Source organism: Dromaius novaehollandiae, chromosome 7 (genome assembly GCF_036370855.1).
Source record: "Dromaius novaehollandiae isolate bDroNov1 chromosome 7, bDroNov1.hap1, whole genome shotgun sequence".
Lineage (NCBI taxonomy): Eukaryota > Metazoa > Chordata > Aves > Casuariiformes > Dromaiidae > Dromaius > Dromaius novaehollandiae.
The window spans coordinates 19,430,214-19,445,690 of record NC_088104.1 but is presented as its reverse complement, the minus strand read 5'-3'; the positions used below and the strand labels follow the sequence as shown (position 1 = coordinate 19,445,690).

The window sequence follows — 15,477 nt, the reverse complement described above, 5'->3', positions numbered from 1 at the left end:
AATTTGAAGCTGTGCTCCATCAGTGAGAGTTCCTGGAATAGAAATTGACCTTGAATAAAATATTACCCTCACAGAAAAAGAAATATAACTTTAAATGAAACATTGCATCAAAGCCCTTCTTTTCTTCTTTTTTTGCCTGTAGAGGAAGGTGCTTGCCTGTACAGTAGGCACTCAGTAGTTATCTTAATGGCAACAACTCCAATCCTATGGCAAAACACACTGCTTAGGTGATGCAGTACATAGGTGTGTTATACCCACATCATAGACCTAACATTAGCATTAAATCACACAAACATAATAATTAGGATGATGATGCAGAATGCAGTATGCGTGTGTCTGCTAAACTGTCAGAAACCTATCTAGAGCTACATATGTGCAAAAGTTTCAGTGATATATGTGTTTCTGAGAAAGCTCCAGCGTTATTGGTTTAGAGGGCATTACTCCATAATAAAGGGCTCAAAAATTGCAGATAATTCCCTCATCGGGAAAGCTCATTCTAATGTTATATTTTTATTAAACTATTATTTTAAGTTATACCTTTATAGACCTTTATAGACTCTGCAGGTTTCAAAAACAGATAAGGAATATTTGTTAAAAGCCTGCAAGTAGAAAGGGAAGCAGCCATGCACCAAAATATTGGAGCACTTTTATTGTACCTATGTAGTTAGTGAAGTTTATAGATTGCTATCACCAGATGGCAGGTATTTGTAGCTAAGAATATATAAGTCATTCTATTTTTTAATATAGTGAATACTAGTCAAGATCACGATCAGTCACTCGTATGGCTCTATTCTCACACACGCACACACGCAGCAATATGAGAGCAACAATAGTATGTCCTATTCCTGCATATTTCCTTTTTTCAAGTCCTGTCCTTCTCTGGTTGTGACTGTCAGTTACTACTGTAGATTTAAAATTTGTTTACAGCAGTCAACAACTGCTGTAGTTAAGGCTGGATAACTGTTCACATTCTAATCCCTCAAAAAAAAAAAGCTGTTACAAATTGTTTGTCATCCAAAATGCTTGTGTAAAAGGTAAAAATGATTAGTTGGGGCATGGAGATAGCCTCATTAAGGAGTCCTGAGGAAAAAAGTATTGAAAATAAAAAACCTAAATCCTAAAATCAAAACTTTGTCACCCAAATATTTCAAAAGTAGTATAGGTAGAGGACTGCTTAGTATTTAAGATGGATTTTTAGCATGACTTCATATAGTATCACAGTGCTTATTTCTGTTTTATATTTCAGTTTCTCTAACATTTCAAGACTTTTTGAAAGTTGAAATATCTCTAGGTTGTGTAATTAAGTAAAATATTAGCGCTTTAAATATCGATTTACTTTCTTTTATTTACATCATTGTAACATAACAACTGAAACTGGGGAACAGATTAAAAAAATGTACACTTTACATATTTCTGTTTCTTTGGAATGCCTGTTTTGTACTCTCGACAGTGCCTTTTGCCCCCTCAGTTTCAGTTCTGCGTGGGCTGCGGTTTCCCTTCCCGCTTTCCCGCAGCGGGGCCACTTGCACAACGGCGCTGCAGGAAGCCTGCACCGGCGCTCGCCGCCGGGAGAGCAGGCAGGGCATGTGATGACACAGCAGCTCGCGAGGTGCTGATCTTTTCAAATTTACTGAGCTGTGGCTTATCTCAATGGCAAATCGCTCTTTTGAATATTTATTTTCTTTTCACCTATTTTGAATAGTTGAATTTGTATTCAAAAGAGGGGCTAACCACCTCTTTGCCAGGTGTGTCTGAGGTGAATCTTTGCTGCTCTAGTTGCTACCCAGGAGGAACCATAATACCTAAAACCCTGGATCCTGTCACAGCCCCAGTCACAGGGCACCAAACCCTACAAACCCAGTAGGCACAGTTACACTTTCTTTGGAGAACTCAGGCATTTCCTACCCCTCCATTTGCTTCTCTCCCCTGTGGCTCTGCTATAATGTTAACCCCACGCAAATTCCCCATCCAACAGGAAAGTGGGTGACCGAGCCTAAAGGAGCCTCTAGCTCAGCCTTCTGTTGTTCTCTCTCAAAGTGAGATGAAATTGTCCCCAAAAAGCCTTTTGCTGAGCAAAAGACAAACAAGAAAGTTCATAATGACATTTACGTTTACAGTCAACATTTTTGTTGCATCCTTTTATCTAAGTGTCTGTTACAACACAGTTCAGTCTTTTGCATTTTGAGGATCCAACTTGCTACTGTTACCGAATTTTTATGCCAGTGTGACTCCACTGATTTCAACTTCCACTGAAATTAATGGAATTAGGCCGTTATCAGGAGTGGGAAAAGTATGATTTTTCCTTAAAGAACACAGAAAATTACACAGGTGTAAATTACACAGGTGAGGTTTTGTGCATATGAATTAAAAATAGCCTAAGCAATACTGTCTCGTAGTGAACCCTCACCCTAAAAGCAACATCTGAGAAATAAAAATACTAAGCATAAGTTGAGTTCTGAATAAGTTGAAATGGCATCACTGCCTTCATTTCTAAGGCCTTGCACAAAACCAAATTTCTGCACCCCTTGGTCTCAAATTATGCCTAAATTAAAAATTTTATTTTTAAAATAACTAATATACTTGCAGTTTCTACTTTCTGGGGTTTTAGGATGCTTGGGGGCTAGAAACTGCTTTTTTCTTTTTTTTAAGCTGAAATTCTTTGGATCTTCTTGCTTAAAAGAGTTGGGAAACACCAAATATTGCAAAATTTGTGATAGTATTATTGGAATTGTGAACTGCCAATGAGTGTCACCAATTCGGTGCACTCAGTCTGGGGTTTTCAGTCCTTTCAACAAAAACAAGTCTTGTTAAATCAGCAAGTCTCGTCTGCCTATTATCTTGATAGATAACATATCACTCTATAGCATTAAGGACAGACGACAGGTTAAATGTAAGACTATCACAAATCAAGAGGATGTTTCCATTAAAATCAAACCAGATGTGATCCTCAGTTTATAAAAAGCAGACAAAATGACAGTGGGGTGTTCAGCTACTTATATTTTCATACTCTCTGTACAGTTTACCACTGTTTGATATATGGGAAGACCAAACCTTATGGCAGTATGCAATATGTAAAAAAAAGAAAGTGACCACTTAATTCTTTATGAACAATAGTTTTCTTTAAAATCCTGTTATTCAGGTTGGATTCCTACTCTGTGTTTCATTTGTCTTCTTGATATTAAAGTTGGAGAACTCAAGATTTCTAGTTGCTTATGCAATGTCAGTAAGTGTTTTGACTAGAGAAGAAAAGATGGACAGAGTTGAAATGACAGTCGATTGTCATGAAAGAAATGTTTGAGAAACTTACTGTTTTTTCTTACCTCTACAAATTACAAAAACCAAAGAAGCTTTTTGAAAAATGTATTGAAAAGCATAGCTAGCTTACCAGTGCTCCTTAAATCATGGTTTATATGGAAACATAACAAGCATTCAGCCACAGAGGTATTTATGCATGCAGTTATTAAGCAGGATATTTTTGCTCTGTAAAAATATGTAATGGCTAGGCTCAGAATTGTGGCATTTCTGGCATTGGACTTGTAGTCTCAAATTTTGATCATCTTATTTGGTTTTCATTGTCCGTCACCACTAGCTTCACTCTTTTCCCCTGTTGCCTTTTGAATGAACTCTTCTCAGTAGAAAAGGTTTCCCAGTTAGGAATCACCTGAAAAAAAAAAAGGATTAAATTTTCCTGCAGGTCTACATTAAATGGAGGGACAAGTAAAACTGGGCAGACTGTCATCTCAGATTACTTTTAATTTGCTTTCCATTGAATCACATTACAAAGATCCCAGAATTGCAGTTTTCTGTTATTAATTTGTATTTACTATTGTGGCAATACATGACACACTAATCTTTGAGAGAACTATTGTGGAAGAAATAAATGGCAGCCCTTTAAACACTATCAATTTCTGTCTGATACGTGTATATGTACTTTTGAAACATAATCTAGACATGCTAGGAGTAGCTCTAAGCCAAAGAGAATGTACTGTTTACTTTGTCCTATAATTGGAGACTATTACATTTCCTAGAAAGCTGGTGGTTAAGTGTCTTGGAAGAACTTCCAGTTCATTGAAATTCACATTACACCAGATTAATAAGGTGCATCTGATGGTCAGTGCAGATTGACAACACCTGTATCAGCTCTTCTGAAATATAAGTGAAAAATCTGAAAGAAAGCAAGACAAAGAAATTTAGAGCAAAAAAAAAAAAAAGCTGTTAAATTTAGTAGAAATTCTGAGGTAATTTCTGCTTTTGTCTTTCACTCTTTACTATATACACACAAGGCTGTGACAGACATTATGCCATTAATTTCTCTTGTTATTACATGTTAAATTTCACTACTTCTGCTGGATGACTTTTTCCCCCCCCTGTAGATTACTCAGAGGATAAATCCATTCCCTGCTCTTTGCAGGGGGAAAATGAATGTATTACCACATTTCTACTGACTACGGATGAACAGGGAAGGACAATTATTCATAGCATAGAACAGAAAGGTAAGCAGCGAATATTGCTTTTTCTATATAGAGCCTGATTTAAAAATACAGATGGGGCAGACTGTCAGTTCCAGCAGCACTAGCAAGCTGAGCTGTTTTAAGCAGCATTGCACCTCCTTGTGTCTGTAATTCTCCTCTGCCCAGCCAAAAGAGCATCTCCTAAAGTATTTATTTAATGCTGCAATAAAATAAATACCTGGCCTTTCATGAAGGATGGGCAGAATGATTCAACGGATTAATCAGGCACTGCTGTGTTCTGATCTCAGCTCTGGCTCTGTCTGTGGCCTTAGACAAACTACTTCGTATGAGTTTCCTATCTATAAACCCTTTGCCACCCAAGGGTTGCAAGTCAGCTAATTTTTCTAAAGCCCTGCACAGTTTTAAGATGATAGTACTCAGCGTCCTTCATATTGTCTGCAAAAATTGTATTCAACTTGGAAATATGTGTTTCCCAGACTGACAAATATCCAAAATACTATCTTGTTGGACATACCTGATGAAATGAATATGCTACAGAATGCTAAAATATCTTTATATTTAATGTTGTAGTACTGTTAAATTTTGAATGAATTTCACATCACTAGCCTAGATATTTAAGAGACCTTTGTATTATCCTATGTCCTTTCATTTAACATTATTTCTTTATTTACTGTTATTTTGATGACGATTTTTCGTTTAAGATCTTAATCATGTGGGACAGGAGAGAACACAGACACCACTTTTCAGCTGCCAAACAGTTTGGTTTCTAGGCAAGAAAATGCATTTCTTTTGGACACACCCAGTGCCTCAGGGCTAAATGTTAATTATGATTTAGGGAAAACCATGCAGGTTTGTAACTTTATTTTGTTGGTATAAGTGTCAGGCATAAGTTTTGAAGATATCCTCCTATTTATTTTGTTAAGCCTTGTGTAGCATTTTTCTAGCATACATATTGAGACTCAAACTGATTTCATTGCACGAAACAGCAGCTTTTATAGGAACAGTAGTCTGGTTGTATATAGGTTATGTTTATAGCAAAGATTTTTGTAACAAAGTGTAGTACTAAAGAAGTACGTTCCTTTGTAAGCTGCATCCCTAAGACTCAAGAGTAAAGCATTGAAAGGTGTTCTCTTTATCAAACATATACTACACTTTTTGGGAAGATCTGAAAAAAAGAAGAGGTATCTTAAGGGAGGTACGGTGTGTTAAACCTTCTGTAGCAGCCCTCCCACGATTCTAGCAAACCAACCTCATTGCCATCTGTTATTCTGCTCCTGGGCCTTGAGCAAGGTGATGCACGTGAACACCAGAAATGCTCTACAGGTTGGTTTCACTTATGGAACTGAAGTCAAGAAGGCACCACTAGCCAGAGCATTAACTCACTGCTCAACTGGATCTCTCCGAATTAGTCAAATAAATGCCACCAACCAAAAAAGTAATGCAAAATACAATCCATGTAAGCCAAATGAAACTGGAATGAATTTTCAATGTCCTTAAACCATGGTTCAGCAGAGAAGTTTGTAAAACTGACTTTCATGAGCAACACCTCTTAATATTACAGTAATCCCTTAATTGAGATTTGCTGAAAAACGTGAGCCTTCTGGTCTTTATATTATTATTTTTATGCTGAATCCTTGAGAAAGAAATTATATTCTGGAATAACACTGATTTTTGTAATGATTTAATTTGTACTTTTAAATCCCATCGTCAGCCTTGGATTGCTAGCAGTTACAGGAGAAAAAAGGATAACAAAAATTAGAGCAGCCATTAAGAAATATATCGCAGCTCTAGCACATTTGTAACTTACCTGTGGAAGAGAAAATGAAATACATTTAAAATACAGAATCTAGAATTCGTGTCTCTGGTTGAAATGTGTCTGACCAAACTTGCAACTGATGTCCCATCTGGACATTTGCAATCTGCATGTAAATTCATAGAGGGAAATTTATGCATCCAGGTGCCAGACTGAGCAGCAGTTACAGTAGACCTTCATTAGCACTGCCTGGTGCAGTGCGTTTTCCTGATACATGATAAACCCGTGGCCACATGTCTGCGATGGCACTCCCTCCCACTTAGTTAAATTCTGTCTTTACCCCTTGCCAGCTGTGTTATTTATAAGTCCTGCTTAGGTGCCTTTGTTTGAAAGTTGTGCTCTTTGTTTAAAACAGCATTTTCTTTTCAGTACTTCTGCTGGCCCATACTCTACCATAACTCACCAAATTCAGTCATTAAGAGCAGCAGTACTTTACCCCTTCAGCTGAGTCTAAAGTGACGTATGTTCAGCAATTGGATCTGAGTGTTCATTTTTGCCAAGATTGTGCTCATGTTTTCATAGGAATATGAACAGAGATCCATTGCAGTGTTATTTCCTAGAGCTTACCTCTGCGTCACTGAAGTGGATGACAGTCCTACCATCCATGTTATTTTAATTGAATCAATTTTTTTTTTGTGTTTTTACTAAGCAAAACTTACAGTTTTATTTTCCATTGTTTCAAATATTGTAGGATAAAATACATTGCAAATCTTGAAATGCAGAATTCCTTCAAACTGAAAAATCAAACCTTTCATTCTGGAAGAATTTGAGGAAGACATCTTTCTTCCCCATTATTTCTCTGAAATTTAATTTCTACAAATCGTCACTGCTTAATGAAGCATTTCAAATGCTCCAAAATTTGGTAATCCAAGAGTTTCCTGTTCAACTGTTCCAAGAGTCAACTGATTCTGATGGAGTTCAAGTCCAATGTTTTCAACAAATCCAATCAAACTTCTTTCTCATTGCTTTCATGAATGAAATGTAGTTTCCTCCTTTTTCTAAATGTCCTCAGTGTCTTTACTCTGATACAGATCTACCTAGGATCTTTTCCTTTGCAACACATTGAATATCAATAAATTGAAGAAGTAAAACTCCAGGGGTAGCATTATAAAATTCATAATCTTGTCAAACCAACCCTCTTTCTTAGAATTATGATGACACAAATCTGAAAATAATTTTCTAACTTTTCTTCTCATACTGTGAGTCTGTATCAGGCAGCTGCTAATCAACATTGTAAAAGCACAATGGAAGATGTTACTTAATTAAATTTCTAACTTTTAAATGCAATACTTCTCAGCCAGTTTCACAAACCCATTAACGAACTAGCAGGAGAAAGATAATATGGACTTGCAGCAAAATATGTGTACAGCTCCCAGCAAAGGAGAACCACAGTAGGCAGCTTGGTTGTTTTTTTAATTAGCTACAACTTTTTGATGGAATACCCACAATCACAATTGTTTCTGTTTCCACAGATTGCCCACTATTTCCAAATATCCCAATGATAATGGTGGGTGTCGCCCTGGCTATCCTTCTCATTGGCATTGTTTTACTTTGTATATGGAAAATACTAGTGTCAGTTCAGGACCGAAGAGAGGTGGCCAAGTTTGAAGCAGAAAGATCAAAAGCCAAATGGCAAACGGTAGGTTACATGCATTCATTTTATAAGCCTATCTTTAATTTGGCTGAATGACAATGTCAGAAAAATTCTATTTGCATCTTTGTTCCATTCTTTTAAAATGTTAGATTTTACTGGTAGATTTTCACTGCATTTAGTATTCTATAAATTAAAATGATGAGTTTTTAGAGATAACTGCAAAACAGCTAGAGTTCAATATTCTGGTTTAGTTTCTTCCACAAGTACAGTGCTGTAGATAAGTCTTTTATTGCTTTATTTTAGTCTTTTTTTAATCGATACCTAGCCTCTGATTAATCTTACCGCAGTTGGCCACTGTCTCTAGTATCGTCAGAGGTATTCCCCTCCTCCCACAAACAGAGGCTTTTTTAGGAAGGAGAGATTATCGGTCGCCTCTGTTATGCTGAGAGGCCACTTTATATATAGAAGCAATGTAAGCTGTCCAAAATGTAGGTAAAAGGACAGAGAAATCGAGGGCTGAGCTTCTATCTATAGCTCGCACATGTCTAATGCAAGCTCATGCCATATGCTCCCTTTTCCTCTTTCCCTTCTGCCCATGGCTTTTTTTGTTCTTCTGCAACAGTTTTTAAACTTCCGAGGCATGAAGAAACAAATGTTAAGTTAGCATTCTGGTGAGTGCTGGGGGGGTATGTGATACGTTGCAGTTTACTCAGCTACATTCTTGTCCAAAATCTTATGATTGCAACATTTCTGCAAGAGCAGCTACTGCCCTCCTTTCAGCTTTTGAGTCAGGAAAAATTGGTTACTTACAGGCAGGGCCACTTCAGAGTGTCTTCCCAATCCTTTGGGAGAGCTATATATGGTAAGAGGGAAAAGGAGGATATACTAGATAGAAATATTTTAATTTTTTTCTTCTGTTCCAAAAGGAAATGATGCAAAGGGACTGAGAGGCCAGTATGAAAAGCCGAGGTGGGACTTAACCCTCCCCCCAATTTGTGGTAGTCTATGTGGCTCAAATAAGAGGGCCGTGACAACTTACACTTCACAGCTGAGAAAATATTTTCAGTTTTAGAATTGTGCAACCATGACATTTGATACATAACTCATATCAGACATATGCTGGAATACATCTTTGATACAGTATTATTTGATTATGGGCATTACCGTAATCTGGGAGGCAGATATGAAAAGAAGCATGTTTCTGATTCGAGACTGAATCGTGCTACTTCATGTAGCCTGGCCTGATTTTTAATGGCTTGGAATACAAATTACTGAAGTCCAGGCTGAAGTGATGGGAGGTTTGGCATTACTTCTGCACAAAGAATAGACCAGAAGTGCTCACTATGGAAAAGAAATAACTGCGGGGGGCGGGGGGTGGGTGATATTGGTCTATAAAATTGCTTGGCATGGGGAAATTGAATATGGGACCTTTGTTCACTGCCTTTTTAAGGCAGACAAGAACTATGAGACAGCAGGCTCCAAACAAGCCAAAAGATACGCTTTTACACAACACTTGGTTAAAGCGTACGATTCCTTTCCAAAGGTTATTGTAGATGCTAAAAGCGTGCAGGGGTTCAAAATGTGTTCAGACAAATCCACAGATGAAAGACATTATCTCTGATGTAGGGAGTTTGTGAACCAAAAACTGCCAGAGACCGGCGACCGCTCTGGGCAGACCTGCTACCCGTCTGCCCTGTGCTATTGCCCGCTGCTGGGGACAAGTCGCTGGGCTAGGCATGCCTCTGGCCTCACCCCACTTCCAGCGAGGCTCCCACAAAGTACGGCGTAAATCATCTTTCTCAGGACGCATGCTAGGAAGCAGAAGGGTACTTATTAGTCCGTGTATGACTCGCACAATAAGGCTGGGTCAGCAACTGTCGGCACCGTGAATCAGTTATTCCACTGCTGAAGAGGTGCGTTAAAGTTAGTGCTTTGCAGCTCCGTACGCTTGCAGCTGGAGCAATGGCAAGCTAACATGCAATGACTTGCGTTTCTTCTGTTTGTTTGTTTTTAGGGAACAAACCCACTGTACAGAGGCTCAACCACCACTTTTAAAAATGTCACTTACAAGAACCAAGAAAAGCAAAAAGTGGCCATGACTGCAGATTTCTATTAGCGCCTCCAACGCTACAAACTTAGTTTTACTGGCAGGAAAACCTAAAAACACTATTTCGCTTTTATTTCTTCTCAGCTGGTTATGTGGTATTTGTTTGCACGCTGCAGTGGTATAATAATTCTGTTAGAGAAAATGTATCTTGTGTTGGGGAAACTATAGATAACATATTAGTACTAAAAATTAATGGGAATATTAAAAAAACAACTTTAATACTAAAGCCCTCCCTGAACTAATCTTAGAAAGATGGCATCACCAATAATTTTAATTTGCTCATTAATAATGAGGATTAAAAATTATCATAAGTAAGCCTATTTTTGTGAACTTAAGTATGTACAGTGAGGTTTATATTACCTTGTTCACCCATGCCATGCTATATATTTGTGTTTAGGTATGTATTTTTAGGAGTTTATTTGGTGGGCTGGTTTAAATTTAAAAGGATAAATTTTTCATGAATGCTGCTTAAACTACTGAGGTTAGAGGTTCCTCATATCAGCTGTGGGACTGAGTAATTTTTCATCAGAAACAATTAGTGTTATGGCCTGTCTTGCATGTATCTAAGGTATCTAGAAATACTTCCTTTCTAATTCTTCTCTCTTGTCGTGTTTCCCTCCTTCCGTGTCCTTGAATCCCTTCCTGTTTGATGTTCTTTAAGAATCCACTCCCTGAAGTTATCTCAGGGAAAGCTAAATCAAACCCTTATTCGCTTGCATAGTTGTTTTTTCATTCCAGGTATAGACTGCTTTTTGTTTTCTTTCCTTTGAATTCTAGTAGAGAGGACCCAGAGTGAAAAAGAAATATTTGTAAATTAGAGAACCCAGAGGAGAAACTTTAAACCAGAGGATTAGCAAAAGAAAAAGTCTTTTCACCATTTCCATCCTATTTAGGCACTCAAAATAAACCTCTCATGGGCTGTGGCATGAGCCCTTTACGTGCAGGAAAATTTCACACACAAAGACTTACTATCACGCACAAAGACAGTCGTCTTTTGTTGATACATCCTAAATTATGAGTTTTTTTTTCAATGCCCAGCAACCAAACTATTTATTCATGTGAGAAATAATATATTCAGCTCTTTTTGGCAGGTTTTTCAAACTAGGCAGCAAGTAGAACTATGAATTTCATTTGATATTCATTTCCATGACACTAATGAGGATTTTTAAATCTCAGTTTTAACTACAGTTATTAATGACTTGTCATAAATTGTAATGCTGTTATCATACACATCACTAGGAAAAAATTCTCTCCCAAAATCAGCTAACATGATGGCATAAAAATGACAGTATTGGACTATTTTAAGCTAATGGTAATGTAATTTACTTCTTAATATCATTTTTTAATATTCTGGAATAGATGGTCAAAATGTACAAATGAATGTACACGAAAGAGAAGGATTAGAAAACAAAGGTACATTGACACATATCACAGACTAACTAATTACGTACATTCCCTAAGGTAAAGCATGTATTTGATCTAAAAAGACTTGATATTTTCCATTTTTCAATAAATATTTACAAAGTCTGTGCAACTTCAGTCTCTATATCCTTTGCAGTTACTGGATGTGAGACTGATATTTTAGATGCCTGTTTTAGGGCCTGATTCAAAGCCTATTGGAGTCAATGGCTACAGACGAGGATCTAGTTTCAGTGAAACTATTAGTTTTGGTTTACAAAGATTGTTTTGTTTAAACAAACTGGTTAATAGTGTCTACTAGTGGATTAGAACCTACATTATCTATTTCTGTGCAAAGAGAAATAAACAATATCAGATGCCTTTGGAAAGAAGGTGATGCTATAATCACGTATGACATACAAAATGATTGCAGTGTGAAGGAAACGATGGCTATCATTAAACTGGAACAGGCTAATTACAGGTTCAAGTCTGTTCTCTTCAGTACTCTTGCATATCTCATAATGAAAGCTGTGCACGGACAAAGGCCTGATCTGCAATCCTTCCAGCCACTAGACACCCACAGATGTTAGTGCAAGTTATATATGGTACCCAAACCGGTTTCCCTAGCACATGAATAATCTCAATGGATGCAAAGTTGGCCCCCTGGATTCAGTGCGAGTTTTGTCTCAGACTCCACTCAGGTCAGGATTGCTTAAAGGACTAGGGAAATTTGGATTTAGCCTATGGAAAATAGCTGTTACTTTTTTTTTTTTTTTTTAAGTAGAAGTCATCAAATGACAATCTTTTTATGAAAAAAAATATTACTTCCAAAGTAATAAACATCTATATTGTTTACTAAATATCTTCTAAGTTCTGTTTCTGAGATGGCTGATTCTGCAGCTCAATACTGGGGTTGAGACCCCTTCTTTTGTAGGTCAGCAATTTCAATATTAAATTACTTTTCAGTATTCCAAGGTTTTTACTGAAGTCATGTTCACATTTCACATAAAACTATTGGTGGTCTACATTCCCTGTTCCTACAGATTTCATTTCACAAAACTGCTCAAACTGTTCCCATCGTTTGTATCTTCTGTTCTTCAGCAAGGATCCAAAAGGGTGTGGAGATAATGTTTACAGTCCAATTAATCCTCCTAGCAATCTTCCTGCAAATCATTAATGATGTATAGAAACCAGGCAGTGTGTTTTGCAGTTTCTCTGCTCTGATTGTACTATAACTTTTCTGTGCATATTCAAAATTGTCAGAATGAAAATCACTCAAATAATTCATCAGAAGAGAGAAAACAGAAGGGCTTGGTGAGAAAGACCTCTATCATTGAGGGAGATCCAATAATTAGGTTCATTCACAAGAGCCATTCTTTTAACAGCATTAATTTAGATAATAAATTTTGACTAAAATCCTAGATTTAAAGAACTTTCAAGGTCTCACTTGGCTTTCGCCCTAGAAACAAGAGTGGTGTTCATCATCTTTGTTAATTGTATTATTTTTATCTTGTAGCATTTGTATCAAAGTTCTTCTTTTCTTTCCTTTTTTCCCCACCAAATTATGAGTGGGTTTGTGTGGTGAGTGGGATGGAAAAGTCTTTCTGCTCTTTTCATGATTATTGTTTTGACCTGAGGCTGGACCTTGAGAAAGGCCAAAACAATTTTAATAGAAACACTTCTATTCACTGAAGAGTTAAACTAAATAAAAGAATAATCATCAGCAATTTTATTGTATTTGTGTATCTTTTACACCTTGCAAAATGGTAATTTCAGTAATGTATGTTAAATGGATAATTTTTCATTTGACTTTTAAAAGTTGTATGTTATCCTGTATTCTTATGTCCAGCTTTCATTCGTCTTTGTTTTGTAATACGGATAGTGGGTAATGAGTGTGGGACGCAAGACTCAGATGTCAAGTGCAATACTCTCCATGTGCTGTCTATCATAACACAGTAATCCTTGCTTGTTTTCCAGTGGGCATAAAGGAGTTATTGCTCTGCAAAACTGATTGCACACAACCTAAAGAAAAAAATCAGAGAGACAGTTTTATCTTAGTCCATTTGCAAGAGGCAGGTAAATCCCCTTAACTTGTTGCTGTAAAAGGGGCATTATTTACCCTTGAAAAAAGATTGTCAAATTGAGTGAATTTTTTTTGTCGAAATATACTTTCATTGCTTTTTCTTTATTTTCCATTTCACCGTGTGACCTTATCACTGTTTCACATGACTTGATTATTCTTAGCAAATTTCTCATGGTTTGGCATACCCTAGAGCTTATTTTATGACTTTTTTTTTTTAACACAGTATATGAGGTTTAGCATGTCTTTTGTTCTTCGATATTCTTTTGTTTTACTTTTTAAGGAAATGAGTTAATGAGTGAATCTGGTAAGCAACTCAGTTCTGGAAATACAATTGACTGTTCAAGGCATTCTTTGTATACAGTGATCCCTGAAGTGCATAACTTGCTTAAAGCTAAAGATCCACTAATTTTGGAAGTGTAGTAACAGCATAACCTTTTTGGAACTACATGGCAAAGTGCCTATTTTCTGTTTAATCTGGAAGTTAATACTCCTTTGTCTCCTGTAATGAAAATTCATGTATTTTGTTGTCTTTGCTCCTCGGAGCAGGAAATTAGCATTCCTCTACATCTTTGATAGAACTATATTTAAAGTCTATTGTACTCTCCAGGCACACGATAAGAGCATGTCCTCTTGCATTTCACAGCAGACTGTGAAAACTGAAATGGATATGATTGTATGATTTGTATATCTATGATGTGTAATTTAGAATGTATTCTACATGAAGTCTATACATTTTCATTTTTTTGGTTTCTATGAATGGTTCATGTCTAGAAACTTTTTTCTGTGTTTTCGTTGAAGTACATACCAGTTCATACTGAGAGATATCAATGAAAGCACAACAATGACAGAGAGTATAGTTAAATGAAAAGGCTTTTCCTTTTCAAGATCTTGGTATGTCAGAACGTCCCTTGAAGCTGCTAAGCTACCAATCACAACACGAAGAGCAGAGAGAACCAAAAATTGTTTTTCATTGCAACTTCTCCCCTCCTCATGTTATTTGTACTACAGCTTACATTTATTTTAGATTAAATGGGATAGCTTTGTTTCAAGAAATTTCAAGAACTGTTTCAAGAAATTTCCGTATTCAAATAGACAAGGTTCTGAAAGCACAATATATTTTTCAAATGCCATTTCTCCACAGGGTAAGTTTTCTCAACAGTCGTTTTTTTTATTACTCTCCAAATTTGGGTGAGGTAGGAGGGTAAATAAAACCAAGGTCTTTATGTATGAAAAAACAGGAAATTTTTATTTGGTGTTCAGCACTTGGATGTTACCTGTGTTTGGAAAAGCACACACCGCAAACTTCTGGCTTCAAAGTTAATAACTAGTTCAAAGATAAATTGTCTCTCCTGTTGATCTTCTTAGATGAGTGGTTAAAACCTGCTTCCTCTAAAACTCTCAACTGACTTAAAAATCAGACCTACAATTGTAGTATAATTACCAAGTAGCAAGCCTTCAGTTGCTTCTATTTTAGGTTGTGGTAGATTTGCAAAATGACAGACAGAAGAAAAACAAAACCAAAAAAACCCAATAATCTTAAAGGTGTTAGAAAAATTAAGCCTGAAAAGATATCAAACCAGGAAAGGTATAGTTCAGATTAAGTGCTCTAAAAATCCTTAAAATCAATGAATCATTACAAAAATGTCTAATCCCCCTTACTCCCCTTCAGTGTCTGCAGGGAAAGTCCTTCATGCTAATGTGTCATGAGCCAATGCACAAGGCAACAAGCAAATGAACCGAAGTCAAGCAACAGAATTTGAATTTTTATGGGTACAGTAGTCTGTACCTCTCCTGTTCATCCCTGAGTAATTACAGCTACTGCTTCATACCGTCTGCGGCAGCAGCTGCAAGAAACCAGCTCAGCATCTCCCTGCTGTAGATTACAGGTTCTGGATTCCAGCTCTTATGCTTTCTAAATCTGGCAAATACAGAGGTTAATCAGCAGAGCTTTATCAAAATGAGATGCTTGTCACTGAATATAGTTACTGTGAATGATTGGTCCATTTCCCA

General features: G+C 36.8%; 1 protein-coding gene across 5 annotated transcripts in view; it reads left to right on the top strand.

Moving 5' to 3' along the window:
* The window catches only part of ITGB6 (integrin subunit beta 6), a 41,145-nt gene extending 28,034 nt beyond the window's left edge, over nt 1–13,111 (top strand). For 2 of the 5 annotated variants that reach the window (XM_026094644.2, XM_026094635.2), the window contains exons 14-16: nt 4,374–4,493; nt 7,758–7,924; nt 9,894–13,111. In XM_026094644.2, coding sequence (XP_025950429.1) covers nt 4,374–4,493; nt 7,758–7,924; nt 9,894–9,995 — 389 coding nt within the window. In that variant the 3' untranslated portion in view covers nt 9,996–13,111. Of the gene's footprint in view, nt 1–4,373; nt 4,494–7,757; nt 7,925–9,893 lie in introns of those variants that run through there. The other 3 variants (XM_026094671.2, XM_026094663.2, XM_064514837.1) reach the window with 3 other exon arrangements.
* Nucleotides 13,112–15,477: the final 2,366 nt, after the last annotated feature.